Genomic DNA, 24135 nt, shown 5'->3' with positions numbered 1-24135 from the left:
ATTATATAACGAATGAACAAACTTTTTAACTTTCCTTTCTGATTTTGGTTTATATGTTGCAAATGCAAAAGATTCACGGGCGCAATCCATCTGAAGATAACCGGCATCACCTCTTTCAGTTTCTACTTCTAATTGTTTAAAGCTTTGATTTGATGATTTGTAACCAACGAATAAACGCATGCATTTAAAAGCGGCATCACATGTGAAAGCTTTATTTGAAACTAGAGTTGCTTTAACTTTGCGTTTAATATATGTGTCACCTAATTGGTTCACATCATGAGCTGGATTTGTAATTCTTAAATGAGTTTGTTTATCATCAAAATATGGAGCATCAGAGTCATAGCATGAACTTTCAAGTTCTCTATAATATCTTCTACCGTCATTCTTTGCGAATATTTCATTAATTTTTTCGAATGAATGAAATACATTTCCATTAATCGGTTTAGTGTTTGGCACTAAATAGTTAGTCGTCATTTATTAATAAATAAAAAATCAAAATTAAAAGATGAAAATGAATTTTTAATTTTAATGAAATAATCAACTATGGCTGCAGGTATATTTAAGAAACTGTGGGATAAAGTAAAAAGAGGAGCGAGTAAAGTTTGGGAAACATTGACGAAGGGTGCAAATTGGATATTTAAGAATAAAGAAGCAATTAGTGATGTTGCTGAATCAATAACACCAAAAGCCGCCCCAATAAGAGAAATTTTAAATAAAGGAGAAAAAGTTTATCAAAGACTACAACCGATACTAAGATAAAAATAATATTTATTTATTTTTCCACTATCTACCACCTATTTTATTAAGTATTCCTTCAGCAATTCCACCAACTGCGTTACCTGCTTGTGCTCCCATCGCCGGATTACCTGCTTTAGTACCTAATACTCCACCTATGATAGTTCCTGCCTTTTTCGCTACTGGTGCTAAAAAGTTTGCAACGGGTTTAATAATCTTTTTATAAACCCAACCCGCAGCTTTCTTAATTCCATCCATAATTTTTTAAAGAATCCTGCCGCCATTTCTGATTTAATATTAATTAAAAAATTCATTTTCATCACTTATATTCTAATTTTTATTTAATGATAAATGAAACCGATTTTAAAAATAAATGAAACAGAGGAGGAAGAAATAAATGAGAGTGAAAATGTTCAACAAAAAATAAACGTTGTTAAACCAATTACTGAAATAAAAATTTTTTCATCTGTTGAAGAATTTAATGACTATTATGCTAATAATAAAAAATTATTTGAAGAATTGACAACGTGTAAATTGAATAAAATGTTTAAAGTTGATGGATTCAAAATTTCAAAAATAAAAGGAGTGGTTAGTTTGAAATCTATTCCTCAATCAAGAATCACCTCATTAATGAAAATTGATGATTAACAAAAAGAATAGAAGAGATTGAAGAAAGAATGAATCAAATAATTGATTTCATAAATTCAAATAATCATTAGTTTCTAATTTCTTTTACTCGTTTATGAGGTCTTTGATTATGACTTCATTGATTCCATTCAGGATTTAAACAATGTTTAATTAATCGCGGAATATCTGACATCATCTATATATAGCTTCTTTATAAAAGATAAAAAATAAATTATTTTAAAATTAATGTTAATTTTTTTAAAATGTGTTTAGTATATAATATTTATTACTAATTTATTTAATAATGTCGCGCTTTCTTACGAATTCATGACTTAAAAAACGTAAGAAAAAATTTTTATATCATCTATATATAGAAGATGTGAAAATATACCTTCATCTATATATAGATGATGCAAAAAAAGTCACACAACCCTTCATACCCTACTACTAAAAATTTTAACGTGCTTTATTTTTTCTTTTTTATAATAATACATATTATTATATAATTAACATATTCATAATGTTTCACCCTTTCAAAAATATAATCCTCCTCCTCTCAAATAAACGTACATACGGGTGGCCTCTTTTTTCAAAAAATTAAAATTTGAAATTTTGGGCTCAAATATTAGAGATTTTTTCAACCTTCAACGATATATGTTGTCTATATCAGACCTCCTCTCTTTTTGATACTTAACATTGTTCCTAAATCTTAGCCGTTAGGGCTGTTCTGAAAATATTTTTTTTCGAAAAAATTCGAAAAAAATTCTTAAAATTCAAAAATCCCTTAATTCCTGAGGATTTTGGAAAAAAGTTTTTACATGAACATGTGTATATTATATGAAGTATATTGATAAGGTAAAAATCAAATTTTATTGCATATTCATCGAGAAAATAAACTAACGAATCCCTCAAAATTGAGAGGGTAATCCTCCTCCTCTCAAATAAACGTACATATGGGTGCACCCTTAAGAAGCTAAATTCTGAAGTTTACATGATCCTCTCGTGTGCACCCTTAAAAAATGCAAAAAAATTGAATACTTTACTGGCTGGGCAAATTTGTCGCCGCCCCGAAATTTTTTACCTTATGAACTTTTGATGGAAATATGCAAATTTAAAATAATAAAGAAAGCCGCGAGCGAAGCGATCGGCTTAGTTCGAAGATTTTGATTCAAATCTTTGCTGATCTGTAATTCGCGGAAGCCGCGAGCGAATCGAGCGGCTTAGGTCTAAGATTTTGATTCAAATCTTTGCTTATATTCCTTAAATTCTTTATGAAACTCGCAACAGTTCCATAAAAAATTTTAAATTCTAAACTGTCGAAATTACCGATCGGTAATCACACCCTTCATGAGTGTGTCACTTTTGACAGGTGTGTCACTTTTAGCTAAAATTACCCCTACTCATTTCGATTTCGGAAATTAAATTTCCAAATTTTTTGTCGATTTCGGAAATAACAGGATCCCGCATCCAACACGCAACAACAAAACACAAAACACACTTTTTGGTTCTTTCATCGTTTTAATCGTAATTTATGTAATACATGATTTGGATAAATTTTACAAAAATAGAACCTATATTATATTCTTTTCAAAGATTCTTGCAAATCATCAAAAATAATTGTATTTTAAAAAACGATCAAATTATCCTTTCATTATTTTAAACTTAAATTAGTTTTTATGATTGACTAAAGCAATCATATTTATTCATCATTAAATAAACAAAAAAATAATATTTGAGAGTTATTTCAAAAAAAACACATTGAATTTATTAATTTGTCTTAATTTCAGTATTATAAATTTTTATAATTTCAATATTTTGAAATACACTTTTTAATATTTCAATATTTATGATATTTCAATGTATTAAGTGGTCTCAAATTGAGCTTCTCAAATATAAGTTGGCCTATTCAAATAATAAAATTAAATAATATTTAAAATAATAAATAAAAGTGATTGAGGTCATAGCAAAACGGCTGTTTGGAGGCAGTTAGGAGCTAGCGGTTGAAGCGATAACATTCACAGCCAACATCTACGGTCAAGCGGCAGCATTCAAGGGCAACATCTACAATCAAGCGGCAGCATTCAAGGGCAACATCTACGATCAAGCAGCAGCAAGGAGCTACGGCAGCAACGAACTACGGCAGCAAGGGACTACGGCAGGTCAAGTGGCATCATTCAAGGCCAACATCTACAATCAAGCAGCATCAAGGGGCTACAGTAGGTCAAGCTGCAGCATGGAGCTACAGCATCAAGGAGCTACGGCAAGTTAAAGATCAGTCAGATCTGGAAATATCTTTTTCAGGATTTCATTTGTCATGAAAAGCTTCAATAGGATTCTACACTTTATTAGATCTTCACGTGTGTTTTGATTAAACCTATTACGCAGGTTCCGCACAATTGAAATCATTCTTTCCACATCAGCTTCGGTTGCAGCAATAGACATGAATTTTAAGACAATCTCTTTCAATGCCTTGAAATTTGCATCACATGCTACCCAAAACCTTTGATCCAAGCAGGTGAGGTCGGTGTTGTTCCTGATTTCACTCTCATTCATATGTATAAAGTTGGAAAGAGCTTTCTTGTACTCATTAGCTATGTCTTGGCCGAACTTCTCTTGTAGAACCTCGCTTCTGCTTCTGCACGTCTCGAAAGCATCTCGATCATAAAATCGTTGAAGCTGTACTCTTCCACTTCTTGCATTGACAGAGACGCCCATTCACCAAGGTTCCTGCCTAGTCTCCTCCTTGGTTCATTCTCTTCAACTTCTTCATCCTGAGCAATGTCTTCTGCATCTACTTGGCCATCACCTTCAATTGCTTCGTTCTCAATCTCGGGCTCTTCTATATCTAGATTTCTGTCCAATTGATCCTCTGCCACTTCATCCAAATGATCAGGGGTGTAGCTCCTTGAAGGGATTTCAAGTTCAGCATTGATAGGTATTGGTTCTTGGAAGAAGAGTGAAACGTCTGGCTTGTACTCAGTATGCATGTTCAATTCTGCGCGGATGACTGACCGGCCCCATGGAGTTAGACCAAAGGCAAATTTCATCAAAGCGTAGTTGCCCTGTTTGTCAAAAACTTCATTCATGTTGGCGATTAATGCATCTGCAATGCGCTTTGACGAACTTGATAATTCAGGACGATTTGCAATTCCGGTCAACTGCTCAATCGTCGATTGAAACATTGGATAGATGTAGCAGAAGCAGCCAACGTCACTCTCTGCATAATTCAAGAGTTTCTTGATTGGTAAAAGAATCTCTTCGAAATTTAACAACCATTGTGGAAGTCCATCCTTGAAATCAATTCCCATATCCCTTAAGATCTGAACAGATTCCGGTGGATCATCCATATTGAACAATTCATAAATTTTAGGGTGTTTTTCTTTTATCCACTTCAGAAGATCCCAGAAAAACATCCAGCGATGATCCGGAACATGAATAACCCTCATATTCAATGCCCTTCTCGTGTCCGGCTTCGATAACTCCTTGCTTATCGCTTTGCAATAATTAATTTGCATTGCGAAAGCTGCACAATTGTCTGCCGTATGCTTCACCACTAAGTTGAGGAGATGCGCAACACATCGGATATAAACGGTTTGAAGACCCGGATATAGTGCTCCGCATCTCCTCCAGTGGCACAGCCCTTTAACTTGGGCGGGGCATCCATCGGCAACAATTGCAGAAAGGAAATCCTTTGGGAAGGTAAAACATTCAAAGAAATTATTGTAATCCCTGGCATTCCAACCATCAGCGATCATAGTATCAATGAAGATATGGTTCTTCATTTTTGCTGGATTGCTAGCCATCACAAAAAAGCCATGCCGGCTTCCGTGTGATGCCGCATCAATTGTTATCGAATAGTAGCCCATCTTGTCAAGCTCAACGTGTATTTTTGGAGCTACCAAGTCGGCTAATGTAATGATTCCATCCCTTATCTCGTCTCTTCTATATGGGATCTTGAGTTGAAAATTGATTACTCCCTTGAAGGTGGAGTAGACATGTCGGGCGAAATCTTCTAGTACACCTGAAGCGGCCATATTGATTGACATGTTGGTATCCACAACAAATTTTACAACATAAAGTAATTTTCTATCTTGTTTTATTAAATCTCTTCTTGTATATGGATTATTTTCACATTGTATTTGATATATATGCTGATGATCTTCATCAAATTCTGATGGTTTTCGATGATAAATGCAGCGCATATATGTTTTTGTTAGTAAATTGTAATGTATCGCTAAACAATAACAATAAAGTCTTTTTCGTTCTTTCGATTTTTCGCTTGTATCTGGAAGATAAGCAATATTGAAACATACTCGACATTTATTATTAGTTGAGAATTTAGTATCCTCGAATTTTGGTAAGGAGGTACTTTTCGAGGGGTATTTTTGGGAGGAAGTTTGCAATCAATCCATCCCTCAAATTTGGATTCATATTCATCTTGTGTTTCAGTCATTAATTCTTAAAAATAAAAAGGGTAAAAACTAAATAAAATGGGTAAAATTCAATAGTGTCTGTGCTATCGTTCAATTTGAATGTGTCTTTTGAAACCGCAAGACACATTGAATTTTTGAATAGTGTATTATGGTTTGACAGACACCAATGAAAAAAATAAAATGATATTTATTTTAAATATATAAGATCCTTATATAAAATATAAATATTTTATCGTTTTATTTTCTTGTTTTAGAAATGTTTTTTATTGAAAAATCAATAAAACTAACTCCAAAATAAAATTTCTGATTTAAAGACACTATGATGACACCAGGCAAATCTTCCAAGACACCTATCGTCGGGAATCTAACAACCCTATATATAGCTAATTCTTTGAGGTATCCATCCAAATCTGGCATTTGTAAAAGTTTTAAATCTGACATTTGTAAATAGTCCAAGCTGTCAGATTCGGTCTTTGCGCCCGCCGACTATCCACTTGCTGGGATGCTACGCAGCCTTTGATCTGGCCAATCATAATGCTGCTCCATCCCCATAAGCAAGTGATTTCGGCTGGAGTTCTCCAATAGGTCTTCTATGAGGGTTCTACAAGCCAGATTCACAAAATTATGCAGCCTAGCTGCTATGGTAGTGTAGCGAGGCTCCGTAATTATTGTAGCCCTCATGGAATATAGTACTACTCTCTGAACCTTTGAGGGTCAGGGAAGTAAACTTACTCGAAATGAGCAATGTTCATTACGAAATCTCTCATTCGATGAGAGACTTCGTAATGAACTTTGCCTTGATGTACTCTTACTACTCTTTCTTGGTCCCAAAAGGTCTAGGACTGTAAGCAAAAAAAACATAAGAATAATCTTGTTGTCATTATGCTTGTTGTCTGAAATATATGCAAAATCATATTTATATCAGTAACGTGTAGTTAGTATACCTATCTTGGGTACGGCGGCATCGCGTTCCACCTTACCCAAGATAACGGTCTGACACTTTACAAAACCACTAACGTATATTTTACAACACAAACGCAACACTAACTTAACCTTAAATATTTACAAAGCCGCCAACCACTTCACCTCACTAACGTTTTCACTAACGACTTTACTACTGTAAAAATAAACGTTCTCATTTACAAAAGTATTGCAACTCTTCCCATTGCTTTGCTTCACACAACAGTTCATATTCTTCACTATCGCTGCTGTCACTCCAATCGTCAGAGTCAAAGTCACTGTCAAAATAAATGTTAGTAAGTTTTGACAAAGCTAATGAAACACGCTTACCGTTTGTATCTATTGCTTTTATATATCTTCCATAATGCTCTTTGTCATAAACGCTCAAACTAACTTTACCCTTTCTCCCTCGTATCTGATAGAATGTATTTTCACGAGGAACGAAGAACAAATTCTTGAACTCATGACCGTTGTAGTTTGTTATCTCAATAGTTTTCGTCATTTATATAAAAATAAACTTAAAAATAATTTTAAAAAATAAACTTAAAAATAAATGATATCACTACCTTCACGCGTATGAAAACATAGCACAAAAATAAATTTAGGGTAGAAGGGTATATCTAACCCGATTTCTAGCCTCATTTCTACCCTAGCCGCTTTGCGGCTCTGACCCTTTGGGTCTCTTGAATTCATTGCTTTATAACTCTCTTCCTTGGTTTCTTCATTTTTCATCATTGACTTTATCCAACTCTTCTAACTTCTTCTTAAGTTCAGCAATGTTGTCTTCATGAAGTTTAATCTTCCTTAATATTCCTTCTCTATCTAATGGTTGTTTTATCTTTCTAAACTGAACTCTACCATCTTTCATAGTATGAATGTAAAAACCTTCTGGAACAGTTCCTGATTTAATGTATTCTACCAAAAACTTTTGTTTCATTGCTTCAGTGGCTTTATTTGTCATTTTACTCTAAAGTGAAGCTAGCACAGCGATAATGGATTTCATGACTTTTTAGTATTTCATGCGATCTTAACAGATAGCCTTACAAGTACTTCCAGTGTCCCTAGCTGTCCCTCCTTTTTATATAACTCCATGACATTTATAATCTCGCGAAACTTAACAGGTAGCATAACAGATTAAAATCAGATGAGGTTTTGAACCAAAATTTCTCAGCAACGTTGTCAAGGATTTTGAGGAACTAGGGACAGAGTGTGGCAAAGTCCAAGATTTAATTTATCTTCATCTGTTTCATCAGCTATCTCATCTAATATGCCAATATTTTATTCATAACTCGTGGCAAACTCACTAACTTTCATTATGTTCATCTGCATGCTTCATCTGATAGAAAGTATGACTTTCATTAACTCTGTGAGATAATGAAAACTACTAGGGACAGAGACCATGGCAAAGTTTATGACTTTCATTATTTCCAGAACTTAATGAAAACTACTAGGGACAGAGACCATGGCAAAGTTCATGATTTAATTTATTCTCTCACTAACAACAAACACAAACTCCAACACTAACATCAAGTACTAACTTCAGCACAAATGACAAACGCTAACAACAAACACAAACTCCAACACTAACATCAAGTACTAACTTCAGCACAAATGACAAACACTAACAACAAACACAAACTCCAACACTAACGACAAAAATAAATGTCCTCACTTCTTAACAAAGTAATATGTGCTTCTTACACCACCATAGCTCAAACGTTTCTTTTCAAACATCGATTGAAACTTATTTTGAGCCATTGGCTTTAGTCTCTTTTTCTTCAAATACGCCAAGAAATCTTCTTCACATCTTTTCACCTCATAGCCTTCTTTAAACTCCTCCTTGTTAAGTTCTATGAAATCCTTTATCTCATTCTTTGTTGCAATGGCTTCTTCACGAACGACATCGTGAACTATTTCATCATTGCATTCATGTATGACCTCCTCACTGTTCTCATGAACTATTTCAACACTGTTCTCATGAACGACCTCCTTACTGTCTTTCATAAGCGTTTCAAAGTCTCCTTTACTCATTACTTCAATCTCATGCTGTTCACAGTAGTACTTAAACTCACTGTATATGTCTTTGTTGTATGTTATATTGCTTCCCATGTACTCCATGAATTTTTCAAGCACTTCCTCATAATTCACTGTTTCTTTCTTTCCACGACCTTCTAATATCATACTTGCTTCGTAAATATAACTTCTTGCAGAACCGTCTCGCTTTCTACTTCTCTTCACAAATTCTCTCATCTTGCCACCAAATACATTTGAACTACATGCAAAGAATTCATTCTCCTTCGCAAATTCTTTATATCTTCTGTAGCACTCTGTACAATTCCATCCGGATACAAACTTTTCATAGAACTCCTCGTAAAACATTTGGTAAGGTGTTTTGTTCATTTCGATGAGTTCTTGTTTAGCCCTGGTGAATGGTATCTTCCTTACATCAAATTCACTTAAATCTTTCTTCATGAAGTACGTCAGTAAGTTTGAATAAAACTCTTCATTAAAGCTTTCAATGAGATTTGAGAAATATTCGTAATTTCCTTTGTATCTGCTGCTTACGTCAATGACAACAAATCTTCTGTCGTCTTTGTCAATCTTTACTGAGTTGAAGTTGTTAGATATCATGATGATATTACAAACATTCTCTATCTTTCTTACTGGCTGACACTTCTGATTTAAGTCCAACTGAGTCTCTGTTACTATTGACTTTAGTGCGTCGTGGTTCATGACCTTAGACGTATCGCATGAGCTTAGTTCATTGCATACGATGAGCTTCATGTTCTCAATAGCAGCATTGAATCTACCAACCACATTCTCTATTGCGTTATATTATTGTTGGCGTACTTGCTAATGAGCTCGCATAGAACATTACTAAGTACATTCTTACCAGTTCCTTGCTTTCCTGTTAACAAAAGTACTGTTCCAGTCTTTCCACAAGGATTTTGAACGATGTAGGCGAACCAGTTCAAAACATACTCATAAAGCTCTTCATCCTCATTACATATGACATCGTGAACATGTTTCAAATATCCTTCAATAATGCTTTCATCTACTTCATTCAGTACCTCATACTCATATCCTCTGAAATAGCTGTAAATGTCATCTCTTTCGTCAAAGAATCTCATGCCTGACTTCATAAGATAGTTCTTGTTCTGACCCGCTTCATAAATCATCAGTGCGTTCACATCCTTCTCTTCAATACGTCCTACATAAACACTCTTCATGAGCTTATTGAATTCCTTGCTATCTACTGACACAAGTGTTGTTGTGTCTCGTATTCCATCATAATCTTTCACTAGATATGTCATACGTGCTCCGTCAATAACGACAACACATCTTCTTAAGTCATTTATAACACTAGCTATGTCAATACCTTCTTCACTCATGTACTTATTTCTCCTCAAGTCCTTTAGTGTGAAAGTGTCTCTAAGTTCTATTTCAAGCAATTCATTTACACATCCTTTGCAATACTTCTCTATAAAATATTTCTGTCGTTCTTTACTAAGTTTCTTAACAGCTCTGAAGAACCATGTGTTTTGACTCAAACATCCTTCACAACTTCTCTCATTCATTCCTAGTTCTTTCATGTCATTATCTTCAACCTCTATGGTCTCATTGACTAAGGTCAAAGGGTTCTTAGTCATTGCTGGTCTTATCTGAAACAATGTTTGTGCAACAGGTTTAACTAGTTCAGCAACGTCCTTCCTTAATATGAATAGCTGTTTCCACTCATCTTTGCTAACAGTTCTTTCATAACCACTGACAGTAATGATTTCATTTGCTGACCTTAGACACTTATGTTCTATCATTTGTATTGCTTTTGTGTAAGGCTTTCGTGAGCATAGGTTGTATATGTCATTCCTGCAATGTTCATTCATGCCAATAGTACTAAATCCTTTCTTTGCTGTTGAGTGCATAATATCCATTAGTTCCTGTGTTCGTATTGCTGTCTCATAAAATACAACAAGACCTTTGTCATCTATGACGTACTTACCGAAAACATTGCTTATATTCTTTAACCATGAAATAACATCTTCATTCATGCTGTCAAACATGAAGTAAGGTCTTACATACTCTTCACTTATAAGATACTCCACAAAATACTTGTTAAGCTCTATGTCCTCGTGAGCGATTTCATTAGGTTTGATATTAGTTCCTTTTGTCATTGCTGTCATGTACTTCACTCTCATAGTTCCTTTCAATAGCGTAAAAATACTTCATTGTTTCATAACTGCTCTAAATTCTGTTCAAAATTCGTACAACATAACTTTTTAACATTAGTGAAAGAACATGCGCGAAACAACAACATCTAACATTACAGAAGAAGTCAATGACAATGCCGATGAAAACATTACAGAAGGAGCTAGTGAAAATATTGACGAGTTCAGTGAGGAAGAAGATATTGAAGACGTCAATGAGAACGTTAGTGGGGAACAATACAAACAAACATGCGAAGAACTTACTGAGGAACTCAGTGAGGATATGATTTAAAAAATTCTTGCTTTATTTTTGCTGCTGTCACTGCTGTCACCAAGTGTCACCATATAAAATGAACGACAGAAAATTTACTGCGCACGCACGCAATGATGCACGCATCGCTGCAAACACTAGTGAAAAAGGTACTGTCTCTTTTATGAGATAGTTCGTGTTTGTCATAGCTGTATCAAAAGAGATGCAGCTTCATTTTCATTGAAACAAAGCAACTGTCGACATGCTTCCACTTGCTTCAAAACACTAATGAACGTGTCGAAATGAGCTTAAAACACTTTGTTTTAGGGGTGAGCCACTAATGGCTCAGCATGTTTTTCATTGACTTTCATGCAGAAACATACATGTCGAAATGAGCTTAAAATACTTTGTTTAGTGGTTGAGCCACTAATGGCTCGACCATATGTCAAAAAGCTAATGCAGGATTTTATGAAGAAGTCATGAAAATATTGTTTAAGTGAAGTAGTGCTATCTCACCTAGTTTCTCACATGTTTTCTCACCTCTTTCAAAATCATTGAAATCATGAGCTAACAACATAAATGCTTTGTCAAGACTTCATTAAAACCAAACATATACACTATGTCAAACACAAACACAAACACAAACATATACACTATGTCGAAATGAGCTTAAAACACTTTGTTTAGGGGTGGTGTCTAGAATGGCACGACCGACATCAGTCAAATAATGACCAACATAAGTGAGTCACCCATTATACAACTCAGACTATGAAGCTAGCAATGAAGTTTTATCTCCATCTTATAACAATTCAACAAAAAAGACTTTTCGACCAACTGAACCAGGAAGAAATCATGTCCATACTTTCACAACAAATCCAACAGGTTCGGGTGCAGATTATATGCCACCATTTATGACTGTATTCGCATGGTACCGTCTTGAATAAAATCTTTAACTTTACATAAATGAGCTTGAAAGAAGTATTCGAACAACATCCATGGAGGTCATTTAAGAAGTTCAATGAAGCAGCAAAAAGTTGGGGATTTACTAACAGAGCTGAAGTTAAAAAGTTCTTTGACAAAAATGTTGTACATCAAACAAAAATAAACCCTTACGACTACTTTTTACCAATTTACACCAACACTCCTGACGCATACCAATTTGACACTCTCATTCAAAGCAGAAAAGGAGGACATAAACCATTCCTTATCTTCATTAATGTTAACACTCGCAAAGCATATGCATATCCAATGAGGAATAAAGGAACTCGTGAAGTGTTAAGAGTTTTACAAAAGTTTGTAGCAGAACATAGCCCAAGTACTTTAACATCAGACCAAGACAGTGCATACCTCAGCAATGAAATCACAGATTTTCTCATTAAGCATAACATAACTCACTACACTACTGAAGACCATAACCATAACATACTCGGTATCATAAACCGCTTCATAAGGACTCTCAGAGATTTAAATCAAGAGCGAGACTTTACCGAAGAAATAATGAAACATTTTCTCGAAGTATATAATTCCTCAACGCATTCTACAACAGGACATACACCAAATTCAATGACACAACAACAAGAAGAAAAGTATATACAAAAGAAACGAAGTCAAACACAAAATATCAGAAATTCAACACAATTTACTCTCATTCCTGGAACAAAAGTTCGTGTAGTTCTTGACGACAAACCGTTGACAAAGAAACGTTTAAGGTTAAGTAGAAACTATTATATAGTAGATTCAATGCAAGGTAATGGATATCTTATAAAAGCTGCCGACGACTCTATTGCGTTTTATCCTCGTCATAAATTAGTTGAAAGTAGTAATGGCAAACTTGCTGAAACCATTGACGAAGCAAAGCGAGGAGTGGTTATTGAAATACTTGGCTATAACACAAACGATGACACTTATAAAGTAAGATATGAAGGAGGCGTTGAAGATGTTATACCATCTAAGAACTTGAGAGAGTCGAAGCCAACACATCTGGGACCATTAGAGCGGGAGTACTGAAAAGACAAAAATATGCCAGAAAGAATAAGAAAATTCTTCTAAACTTTTTCATTAGATGTAAATCAGACATGAACGAGAACAGTCATGATATCATTAATGGTACCATTTATTTTAACATAAAGACGCAAAGCGGTGGGGCATAGCCCATGACCAAAAAATAATTTTTAGGGTAGAAGGGTATATCTAACCTCATTTCTACCCTCATTTCTACCCTCATGAATTTTCATGAATTTCCTTAAGGATACCCTTACGTGTCAGATTTTTTGCGCATACGAAGAAGTCATGCTAGACATGAGCTATAAACCTGAAATTTTAGCAACATATTTAAAACTTTTTAAACTACAATACACTTTAATATTCAAGAACAAAAATATTCTTTTTAGAAATTACATAATTATTTTATGTGAAATCTATATAAAAACATATTTTGCGAGCGTAACTTTTTTCTTTATAAGCACCTTATATGACTGATAAACTGTGAAGGCACATAATTGTTAATTCATAGAGTTGATATGTTTCCAAAATTGAGAGGAAATTTGAAAATTGAATACCCTTTCAATTCAATTTTCAAAAGATATCAGCTCCTTCAATAATTGAAGGATGATTTTGATCATTTGCTCTTAAAACAAGTATGCCATGGAGAAAAAAGTTACGCTCGCAAATCTGAAATATAACTATCATATAAAAAAATTAAATTTCTAATTTTTTACTCTATAGATATTATTGGCCACTTGTGTAATGCATAAAAGTTTATGTCATATGCATACATTTGGAAGTATGGGAGACGAGGGAAATTACTTCTATGAGGCACTAGGATTTTTAAAAATTTCTCTATCGGACTCACCATTCAATTTCTCGAAAATTAAAAAAAATCAATAATAGCTAAAATGTATTATGCATAACAAATTTTAATGTTACACGGTATTTTTTGAACTTCATGACATGAATTTTCTTTATATTATTTTTTTTTTGGATTTTCTATGATTTATGCGATAGGCTGGAACAACATTGTAAGTGCAATGATATCATTTATAGAGAAATCTAAAACTTCAGCATTCAGAACTCGCAACCACAAAAATATTCATTTGCTAAGTAAGTAAAGTTGATTAAGTTCGACACTTAGCTTTTATACGTAAAACCAAGTGTGTATTGTTATTTCTTGTTAAATTATTGAGAAAAAAATAAATTGTAAGAGAAACGATACTGATTATTGAAATAATATTGAGGGTAGCTGCAGATTTCTTCATTAACATGCCGGAAATTTGTTAATCTTGGTTTTCTATCATAAAATCTGTCGAAGAATCTAAAAACGGAGATATGAAATAGAGATCATGTAAATCTAGAGTATCCTGTCAGAAAAATAGACTAAGCATGTAACCCTTTTATGGTCATAAACACTTTTTACCACTTAGTCATACAGATGATCATTAAATTTAAACGAGCACTTTTTGTCAGAATTTATTCTTTTACAAAGACAGAAGATTTTAGTATTATTTAATATTAGTGCTGTAGCAAAATTCAAAAAACGGTGAAAATTCAGTGAATTTGTGAATTCACATTTTTTCGACATTTTTCTTGATATATCCATGCACATTAAGAACACAGCTTTGATACGCTTAAAAAAGCATATTTCATATGAAATTGTTAAAGAAATAAACAATTTATATAAAAATTGCACTTATGGGCAGTTTAGATATATAATTTATATATAACATATATACAAATCCATAGACAAAGTGCAATAACTACAATGTTGTAGAAAATTACAGCAGAAATACTGACTTTTTGAAGGATAATAAGAATTCTTCTAAATGTTGTATTTTTATAATTTGATTGATTTTTTTTACTATTTCAATAATCTTTTATGAATAATAATTATTTTTAATATATGTGCTATTAAAATTTCAAATTTTGACTAATATATCTAAGTTATCTGAACGAAACATTTAGAAAATATCATACTTACATTGAAATAGCAAGTAGAGCATATTAATAGCAAGTTTCTTGGCTTTATATCTATCATCTATTGTTGTTTGATCAAACAAAATTCACTCTATTATATGGTGTCAATTAATTAAAACAATTTTTAATAGTTATTTATTTAGTGCGAATAAGTGCAAACTCATAAATGAATAACTTAATAGTAGAAATGAATTATCTGATATAAATCTCACATTTTGTCCATCAGAAATACTTTAATTGCATACGCATAACTATTAGTAATACGTCTGGAGTGTCTATTAATAACAATCCCACAACAAGTAAAATTCAGATTTTTATTAAACTTATTTTTTCCTAAAAGTTTTCTCAAATTACTATATATACATATGTGGATAAAATAATAGTAATATTGTAAAAAATTAGATAATTTTTTTTATTTGAGAACCTCTCAAAAGTTCATTCAATTTATCAATTGTTTCAATTTGATGTATATTCATTTCTGGAGCCTAAAACTTTAGCAATCATGACAATATCATATTCTCTTTCTAACTACGCAATGTAAGGGTATCCTTAAGATAGAAAAAATAAAGTTAGTTTTATTTTTATTTATTTTTTTATTTCGTATGTAAGAACAGAAATGTCAGTCGAAGCAAAAACATTCACGAACAAATCTAATGGCGAAACATTCACAAAAGGCACTTATAACGGTATTGAAGTCTTACGTAGAGACAAGGATGGTTACATTAATGCAACAAAGATGGCAAGAGAAGCAGGGAAGTTAAACCATTTAAACAGATTTCTCAATAGTGCTAAAATGCAGGAAATTCTTGAGTTTTGGTTGAAAGAATACGGTCGAGCCAAAAGTGGCTCGACCTCAAAACAAGCATTTTATGAGCTTACTAAGGGTGTTATAAATGAATTCAAAGGTATTTACATACATCCTGACCTCGTTCATTTTGTTGCTGAATGGTGCTCTGTAAAGTATGCATTTTATGTCAAAGATATTATGGACTCCATAGACAAGAAAGTTCATGAGAAATTAGATGAAGAAGAACTTGAAGATACAGTAGAGAATGCTAAACCTTTGTTCGAACAAGAAGTTAGAAAAATGCGCGAAAAACAATTAGAACATGAACGTGAGATATGTTATGGTTATAGAGATTCTCTATACGAACTAGACCAATGGGAACAAGAAGATTTAAAGAGAGAATTTAGAGATATGAACTCGCTAAAGATAGCATTAGAAGCTGCAGAAAAGAAGTTAAAAGTTTGGGGTCGTTTTGTACAAAAATATTGTGAGTAAATGAACCATTTATTTTTGTCATAAATGTTTTCAGTGTCACCACGTCACCATGTCACCAGGTTAATTAATTTCTTTTAAAAATGATGACAACATGACATTTAGACAACAGTCCTGGAAATAAATTTTATCGTTTATGTTTTCGTAAATGTTTTCATTAATTTTTTCGTAAATGTTTTCAGTGTCACCACGTCACCATGTCACCAGGTTAATTAACTTCTTTTAAAAATGATGACAACATGACATTTAGACAACATTCCCGGAAATTTGATGCAGCCCAAAAATAAAGTTAGTTTTAAAATTATTTTTATTTTTTTATTCCTATATAAATGACAGCAACAAACAACAACAGCAACTTTATCATTTCTGATGAAAAAGTTATTGATTCATTAGCTGAGGAATTAGTTACGGCAGAAACTAAAACCCTCAACGAAAGAATTGGTGAAAATAAGATTGATTTACATAACTACCTCAAACATGATGGAGGAAGAGGAAGGAAAACTGGTATGGCTTTATTAGTAAATAAAATATCAAATTTAACGATTATAGATGTTGATATCAATAAATCGTACAATGATGAACTTAAAGAAACGGTTAGAAAAGACATTTTATCAAAACTTTCGGATAAAGATGTTATCGTTAAAACCGCTTCAGGAGGTCTTCACATTTATTGCAACACCAATTTCTTCTATTCAGTTTCGAACAGAATGATTAAATGTTATTCTTGCAATGATTATGATATTGATATCATGACTTCTATGGATGATTCAAAGCGTTCATTAGTGGTTATGGCTGATTCAAGAGTTCGCAAGAATGCAACAGAACCAATCAAAACATACTCATTCATTCGTGGAAGTTATGATTCGACATTAACTAGAACAGTAAACGATGTATTAAATGATTTGAATATTAAGGTAAAAGTTGAACAAAAGAACGAAGAAATAAAGAGTATAATGAATGAAAACAAAGATGTAAACATTGACGATAAACTAGCTCAAAGCATAGTTGATGGTATTAGTGATTTTGAAGTACATAATGACGGTGGAAACATGAATTTAGAAAAATAAATAACATTATTCACACTGTTTCAAGCTATTAATTCGTTACCTAATCATTTAATTAATGAAGCATATGATAACGTTTATAACTTCTGCAGTTTAACAGAAAATGCAAAAAGTAATTTTGAAAAAGCACGTAGTAGATATGCACATTTAATGACTTCTCCATTTGTTTTGGTGAAGATTCTAAAACTTTACCAAAAGGAATATTATGATGAATACGTTTTACCTTTATTACGTAAGCCAAAAATAACATTTGATATAAAACTTGATGATTCATTCTTGATAACAGATATTAGACGTAAGGCTGAAAATCATCAGTATAAAAACAGTTCTGAAGTAATTGAGGATTTATCACGTGTAATCCGTTTTGTAGATTGTGGAAACAAATACTTCATTCAAAAGGATTACAACATACACGACAAAATGAATCAAATATCATTCGTTCTTCAATCAAACATGAAAGAGTCACTCAAAATGATTAAATTATTTAAAGAAGAAGGTAAAACCATAACAGCATGGGACGTACTATTAAATCAATTGTCTTCATTAACCGTTAAGGGTGTTTGCTTTAAATCTGATTCTCCAGATGTTTTCTCAACGTTTCAAGGTTATAAATACAACGTTCTCGAAAAACCAGATTACTCAAAAATTGAGATGTTTATGAATTTCATTAAAGAAGCCATTTGTGATAATAACGATGAAGTGTATAAATACCTACTCGGCTGGATTGCATCAATGATTCAACATCCTGGAATCAAGAATGAAACAGCAATTATTTTGAAAGGACTTCAGGGAACAGGTAAAAACAGATTTACAGACATTATTTCTGAACTTCTCGCCGGTTATTCATGCAAAAACATTACTGAAATAAGTGAGCTAACGGGTAATTTCAACTCAGTAGTTGAAAATAAAATGTTTCTTGTACTTAATGAACTCAAGAATGTAGGTGAAGATAGACTCGCAAACTTCAACGCTTTGAAATCAATTATTACGGATAATGAGATTAGAATTAATGAAAAGAATCAACCCAGAGAAACTGGCTCAGAATGTTGCCAATTTCATTTTGGTAACTAAGAACGTTTACCCTGTCAAAATGAAGTTGGAGACAGAAGATTACGTAGTTTTAAGAGTTAATGGTAAATTCAAGGGTCAATTTGATTACTTCAAGAATTTGATGAATTCATGCACAAAGGAATTTTATGATAACCTTTTAACATATTTATCAATTACGACCTTTCATCATTTAACGTACGAATCATACGATGACTGAAAGCCAACAAGATTTAATAGAATTATCAACAAATCCTTTAGATGTATGGATAAATACACATTATGATGAATTGTGTGCAGGTATGACGTGTAAAAATGCTCTATGCTGCAAACCATCAGACATGAAAGACAAAAACTTTCAAATGAGCATTAAAGATAAATGTGAAAGGAAACAGAGAAGAATAGATGGTAAACAAACATGGTGTTATGTTTTGAAAGAAGAAATGAAAGGATTATATAAACAGGTTGAACCAAACGATAATGATGATTCATTTACTGACGATGAAATACCTGTAAATGAAGCTTTATAAAGTATGATTTGAATTTATTTTTGCATTAATCCTGCTGTGATGTCAAAATGTCATGTTGTCATCGTTTTTTAAAGAAGTTAATTAACCTGGTGACATGGTGACGTAGTGACACCTTCAGTTATTCAAAAATAATTCATAAATGCTGCATTCTCTCCTAAAAATATTTTTGCATTCAACCCATGCTGTTGTCTAAATGTCATGTTGTCATCATTTTTTAAAGAAGTTAATTAACCAGGTGACATGGTGACGTAGTGACACCTTCAGTTATACAAAAATATATTTTTGCTTAAATAGCTTCAGGGTCTATTTCTTCAACCATTTCACTTCCTTCGTCAATGTCAATATAAGCTTCTTCAACCTTTGGTAAGAACTTTTGTATAACATCTTTGTTCGTTATTGTTTTCAGAGATGAAGGATAATATTTCACATTTGTTTCACCTTTCTTATATTCTTTCTGTTCGGAAAGATTCATAGCAATACTGAAGAAGTCAACGTTAGAGTTCTTTATAACAGTATAATGAGTATCTTTGACATTCACGAAGAAACTCTTTTGTTTCAAAAACTACTGCTAACTCTTGTGAAGTATAACGTTTGCGGTCAATGACGATAGCTAATGGTCTGACATACTGACCAAACTTAGATTCTTTCACAAACTTCTTGTTAAAGATAACATTAACATTTGAAGCACCATTGAACTCATTCTTGATGGCAGTAGCGAGAGCATTGTATGAAAAGAACTTGCAATCTTGCATGTGTTTCATTATAATAAAAAGTTCGAAATATTTTAAAACTAGCCTTAAAAAATCTAAGCTAATTTTTTCTAAGAAATTTTTTTATTTCCTACTAAAGATGTATCGGAAGTTGTCTAAGTTAGAACACTCGGAAATAAAACAACTTCTTACAGAAGCTAACATAGAAGTAGCAGAACATTACGCGACAAACAAAAAATCACTCGCTGGCATCCTCAATGACTACAATGGTGCAATAAGTTATGATAGAATTCATGAGTTCATAAAGCCGCAACGCGGCGAGGACGAAGTCCATGCAAGAGCATTTCCTTTAAATGATGTTGCTATTGACTTATATCATAGACGTTCAGTACCACATGAAGTAAGAAGAGAAATGTATGACATAACAAATGCGAACGTTGGTGAAACACGAGAGAGAGACGACACACTGAAACAACAGAGAAGAGAGATGTTTAAGAGCGCTATAGAACAAGTTCGCAAAGCTAATGATGTCATTCGTTCCATTGACGACAAACCAAAAGAAGGTGAGAGATGGTTAAAGAAAGATGAAGAGAATAGGAAGAGGAATGTTAAGACAGGCAATAGACTCATTGACTTTAACATCGAAGCTTTAGATGAACCAAACAGAGACTACTTACACAACATTTCGGTAAGGTTTTCATGAGACTCTTAGAGAAGATTAAAATAAACTCCCAACAAAGATGGATGGTATGTTATAAACTTGGTGGAAAGTATGAATGTTCTACGTTAAACCTCAATAATATTGGAACATTACTACATCAGCTCTTGAAGGAAAACTTTATATCAGAGTAGAAGCAAATGCTGCAGGTATTGTTGAAATGCACTATGACTTCTTCTTGACAAACATAAAGAATCTTACTGAAATAAAGATGTATGATTTAACAGAATATGAAGGCTTAACGATGTCAGATGTTAAGAAAGGAAAGCCAAAAAAGAGACCTATAGAGATGAAAGCACACTGACAAATGACCAGAAAGCCATTTTGGAAGCTCTTAAGCAAACAGGAAACCCAGCACTTATAGAAAGCTTTTGGAAAGATAATGGTGAAAAGAAGTTTTATAAAAAGAGAAGCGGTCAGTTCTGGAAGTATCTTTGCACATTACCTATAAATCTTGAACGCTATCAAATTTTCAATGAACTGAACAAAAGAACTGCAACACTTATGACAGAGGACAATTGTTTCGTTTATGCTTGCATTCAGGCTGGAGTAGATGGAGAGACTATTGAACACATGAGAGAAGTCATTCGTGTTAGAGACTTTCCTCAAAGTAAAGTACAAGAAATTTCTGACGCAACAGGTATAGCATTTAATGTTACCATTGGTTATTTCAATGACTCAAGACATAATGAAATAAAGAGATATATACCAAAAGAATGTGAAACTGTTAGAACTATTGACTTACTTCTTGTTGAAGACCACTACATGCTAAATGAAAGACTTCCAATGACAACAGACTTCATTCGAAACTATAAAGAAATTCTCAAAGCTTGTGGTGGAATGAACATTGAGAAACAGATGAAGATTTATACAAAGAGAGAAGATAAATATGTAGTTCGTTATGATAGAACAACACCGTTATGGGATATTATGAAAACATTGTGGGGGTGCAAATATTTCGAACCTATTTCTTATGGAGAACTTTTCACATATACGACTGACTTATATAAACAGAACCTTGCACCATTTAAAGATTTGACATATGCTCCAAAGTATTGTGTACAACTGAAGAAGAAAGCAGAGTCAAAAGAAGTAAATAAAAATAAGTGCAAGTTCATTCCTGAGCACGTTTTCTTTGCTGACTTTGAGTGTAGCACAGACGGCTTTCATAAAGCTTTTAACATCTGTTATGACAGTGAAGATGGTTCAGTGAGTGAAAGCATTTGGGGTCAGAATTGTGCAACAGAATTTTTGGAAAGACTTCCTGACAAGAGTTTAGTATATTTTCACAACCTCAGCTATGACATAAACTTTATCTTAAGACACATGACAGAAGTGAAAGGAATTCCCATCATTAAAGGTTCACGAACAATGCAAATAACTGGTTTATATAAAGGAAGGGCTATCATTATAAAAGACTCTTACAGTGTTATAAATAAGAAGCTTAAACTATTTCCTGCTATGTTTAACTTACAAACTGGCCCGAAAGAAGTATTTCCTTACAACTACTACAGCAGTACTTTGCTCATGAATGACAACAGAACTGGTGTCATTTCTGAAGCATGTAAGTTTATCCAGGATGCGGATACATTCATGAAGAACATAGATTCCATCAAAGGTTGCAGAATAGATGAGAACCACTTTGACTTAGAAAAATATAGCTCATTTTATTGCAAACAAGATGTAAGAATTTTAAGAGAAGGATTTGTAAAGTTCAGAAATGACTTATTGAAAGAGTTTGATTTAAACGTATATGACTACGTTAGTATTTGTTCTATTGCTAACAAATTGTTTGAGAACAGAGTATACTTCCCGAATGGAAATCTTTATGACCTCTCAAATAAACCAAGAGAATTTATTTCGAGATGCATTCAAGGTGGAAGATGTATGCTGTCAGATAACAAGAAACAAAAGAGCAAAAAGAAACTCATTGCTGACTTCGAAGCTGTTTCATTATACCCTTCAGCAATTGCAAGACTCTATACTTTAGAAGGTATACCGAAAGTATTGAAGGAAGAAATGTTAAGCACAGAGTATCTCATGAGACATTTATTCGATGACGACCAAAAGGAACCCATTGGTGAAAAGTTTATGTCTGGCTTCTTTGTTCTCATTAAGATAACAGAGATTGGAATACATAGACACTTTCCTTTAATAGTTTGTGACCCTGAACTAAATCCAGAACTTAACGTTCCCAGAAGTTCAAACACTTGCTGTTTAATGTATGTTGACCATATAACATTACAAGACCTCATAAAATATCAAGGTGTCAAATGTGAAGTGTTGCAAGGATACTATTACGATGGAAACAGAGATATTAGAATAAGAGATGAAGTAAAGAAGTTGTTTGAGTTAAGGTTAAAGTATAAGAAAGAAGGAAATCCTTTGCAAGAAAATATAAAGCTCATTCTGAACAGTATTTATGGCAAAACTATTCTATCTCCTATTGAGTCAAAAATAACCATAGTAAATGACAAAGATGCTATAAGATATGCCATCAGAAACTACAACCATATAGTGAAGTTCGAAGGTTTGGATGGTTCAGATAAAACTATTTTCAAGCTAACGAAAAGCATTTGCAGACACTTTAACTTCTGTCCTCTTGGTGTAAATATTCTATCTATGTCGAAGAGAATAATGTGTGAAGTATTCTGTACTGCTGAAGATATGGGACTTCAAATATTTTACCAGGACTGTGATAGCATGCATATTTTCAATGAAGACATACCAAAGCTTGCAGCAGAGTTTAAGAAGAGATATGGTCGCGAACTTATAGGAAAGAACCTTGGTCAATTTCATCTGACTTCGCAGAAATCACAGGAAAACAAAGTTTAGCATACAAGTATTTTTGTGGAAAGAAGACTTACATAGACTTACTCACGAATGATTTAAATGAAGTTGCATTCCATGCACGTTGCAAAGGTGTCAAACAAGACGTCCTTGCTTTAACAGCAAATGAAATGTTTCCTGAAGCTATACAATGCTATTACAATGAAGATAAGAACATTCACATACCTGTTGGAACATATGACAAAGACTCTGAGTTCAGTTTAATGAAACTTTACAAAGCACTTCATGATGGTCAAGAGATTGGATTTGACTTATGTAAGTCTGTCTACCTTGCTTTGCTGAAAAGTTTAACTTCTCAATAACGACTAAAACAAGCTTTATTCGTAAGCTTAAGTTCTGAGGTCATTTATTTTTGTCAGCAATGAGGTCATTCGTGATAAAAATAATGAGGTCATATATTTTTGTCATTTATGTATAACCATTGTCTCTCTTAAACTTTGCAATAGACAGCTTTGTTCTTCTTCCTTCTACATCTGTAATGTTTATATAATCTTTGTTATACTGTCTTAAGACATTCATTCGTCTGTATTGAGTTCCCATGAAATAGTAAAAGGCATCTTCACTTGGGACATAGTAGTAGTTCTCTAACGTGTGATATGAGTATTGTATAATTTCAACAGCGTCTTCAGGAAGAGAGTCAACAATGTCAAACCAATAGCCATTTGAACCAGAAATATTTCTCATGTTTTCTCTTCTTGTCGTCCATCTTAAGTTCGAGATATGAAAGTCTCCTCTGTCTCTGTTTATATGGTCTACTT

At 33.1% G+C, this 24135-nt stretch overlaps 5 protein-coding genes and 9 pseudogenes across 14 annotated transcripts, besides 4 other annotated features; 8 read left to right on the top strand and 6 right to left on the bottom strand.

Moving 5' to 3' along the window:
• Nucleotides 1–783: 783 nt before the first annotated feature.
• TVAGG3_0021770 (uncharacterized protein) lies at nucleotides 784–993 on the bottom strand (the record flags this gene model as incomplete). The annotated part of the gene is made up of 1 exon (XM_051220155.1): nucleotides 784–993. The coding sequence occupies one exon, from the start codon at nucleotides 991–993 to the stop codon at nucleotides 784–786; it is 210 nt and encodes a 69-aa protein (XP_051105141.1).
• Nucleotides 994–2327: 1334 nt separating this feature from the next.
• Nucleotides 2328–2764: a mobile genetic element.
• Nucleotides 2735–2764: a terminal%2Cinverted (terminal inverted repeat of MuDR-3_TvMULE3 transposon ID:TVAGG3_0021760).
• Nucleotides 2765–6171: a mobile genetic element.
• TVAGG3_0021750 lies at nucleotides 3353–3631 on the top strand (annotated as a pseudogene). Its single transcript has one exon. A coding segment is annotated over exon 1 (279 nt).
• TVAGG3_0021740 lies at nucleotides 3985–5396 on the bottom strand (annotated as a pseudogene). The gene has a single exon. A coding segment is annotated over exon 1 (1412 nt).
• A 1305-nt stretch (nucleotides 6172–7476) lies between the features above and the next one.
• TVAGG3_0021720 (uncharacterized protein) lies at nucleotides 7477–7716 on the bottom strand (the record flags this gene model as incomplete). Its single annotated transcript, XM_051220154.1, has 1 exon — nucleotides 7477–7716. One exon carries the CDS (start codon nucleotides 7714–7716, stop codon nucleotides 7477–7479), a length of 240 nt encoding a protein of 79 aa, XP_051105140.1.
• A 707-nt stretch (nucleotides 7717–8423) lies between these two features.
• On the bottom strand, nucleotides 8424–8873 carry TVAGG3_0021710 (uncharacterized protein; the record flags this gene model as incomplete). The annotated part of the gene is made up of 1 exon (XM_051220153.1): nucleotides 8424–8873. The coding sequence occupies one exon, from the start codon at nucleotides 8871–8873 to the stop codon at nucleotides 8424–8426; it is 450 nt and encodes a 149-aa protein (XP_051105139.1).
• A 707-nt stretch (nucleotides 8874–9580) lies between these two features.
• Nucleotides 9581–24135: part of a mobile genetic element that runs on past the window's edge.
• TVAGG3_0021700 lies at nucleotides 10072–10951 on the bottom strand (annotated as a pseudogene). Its single transcript has one exon. A coding segment is annotated over exon 1 (880 nt).
• On the top strand, nucleotides 11052–11252 carry TVAGG3_0021690 (uncharacterized protein; the record flags this gene model as incomplete). The annotated part of the gene is made up of 1 exon (XM_051220152.1): nucleotides 11052–11252. The coding sequence occupies one exon, from the start codon at nucleotides 11052–11054 to the stop codon at nucleotides 11250–11252; it is 201 nt and encodes a 66-aa protein (XP_051105138.1).
• On the top strand, nucleotides 12229–13217 carry TVAGG3_0021680 (annotated as a pseudogene). The gene has a single exon. A coding segment is annotated over exon 1 (989 nt).
• On the top strand, nucleotides 15796–16289 carry TVAGG3_0021670 (annotated as a pseudogene). Its single transcript has one exon. A coding segment is annotated over exon 1 (494 nt).
• Nucleotides 16788–17525, top strand: TVAGG3_0021660 (Prim-pol domain family; the record flags this gene model as incomplete). Its single annotated transcript, XM_051220151.1, has 1 exon — nucleotides 16788–17525. The coding sequence occupies one exon, from the start codon at nucleotides 16788–16790 to the stop codon at nucleotides 17523–17525; it is 738 nt and encodes a 245-aa protein (XP_051105137.1).
• On the top strand, nucleotides 17673–19099 carry TVAGG3_0021650 (annotated as a pseudogene). The gene has a single exon. A coding segment is annotated over exon 1 (1427 nt).
• TVAGG3_0021640 lies at nucleotides 19386–19860 on the bottom strand (annotated as a pseudogene). Its single transcript has one exon. A coding segment is annotated over exon 1 (475 nt).
• Nucleotides 19949–21676, top strand: TVAGG3_0021630 (annotated as a pseudogene). The gene has a single exon. A coding segment is annotated over exon 1 (1728 nt).
• TVAGG3_0021620 lies at nucleotides 21854–23714 on the top strand (annotated as a pseudogene). The gene has a single exon. A coding segment is annotated over exon 1 (1861 nt).

The sequence above is a fragment of the Trichomonas vaginalis genome, chromosome IV (assembly GCF_026262505.1).
Source record: "Trichomonas vaginalis G3 chromosome IV, whole genome shotgun sequence".
Classification (NCBI taxonomy): domain Eukaryota; phylum Parabasalia; order Trichomonadida; family Trichomonadidae; genus Trichomonas; species Trichomonas vaginalis.
The sequence above is the reverse complement of the archived record's forward strand: the minus strand, read 5'-3'. Positions and strand labels throughout refer to the sequence as shown.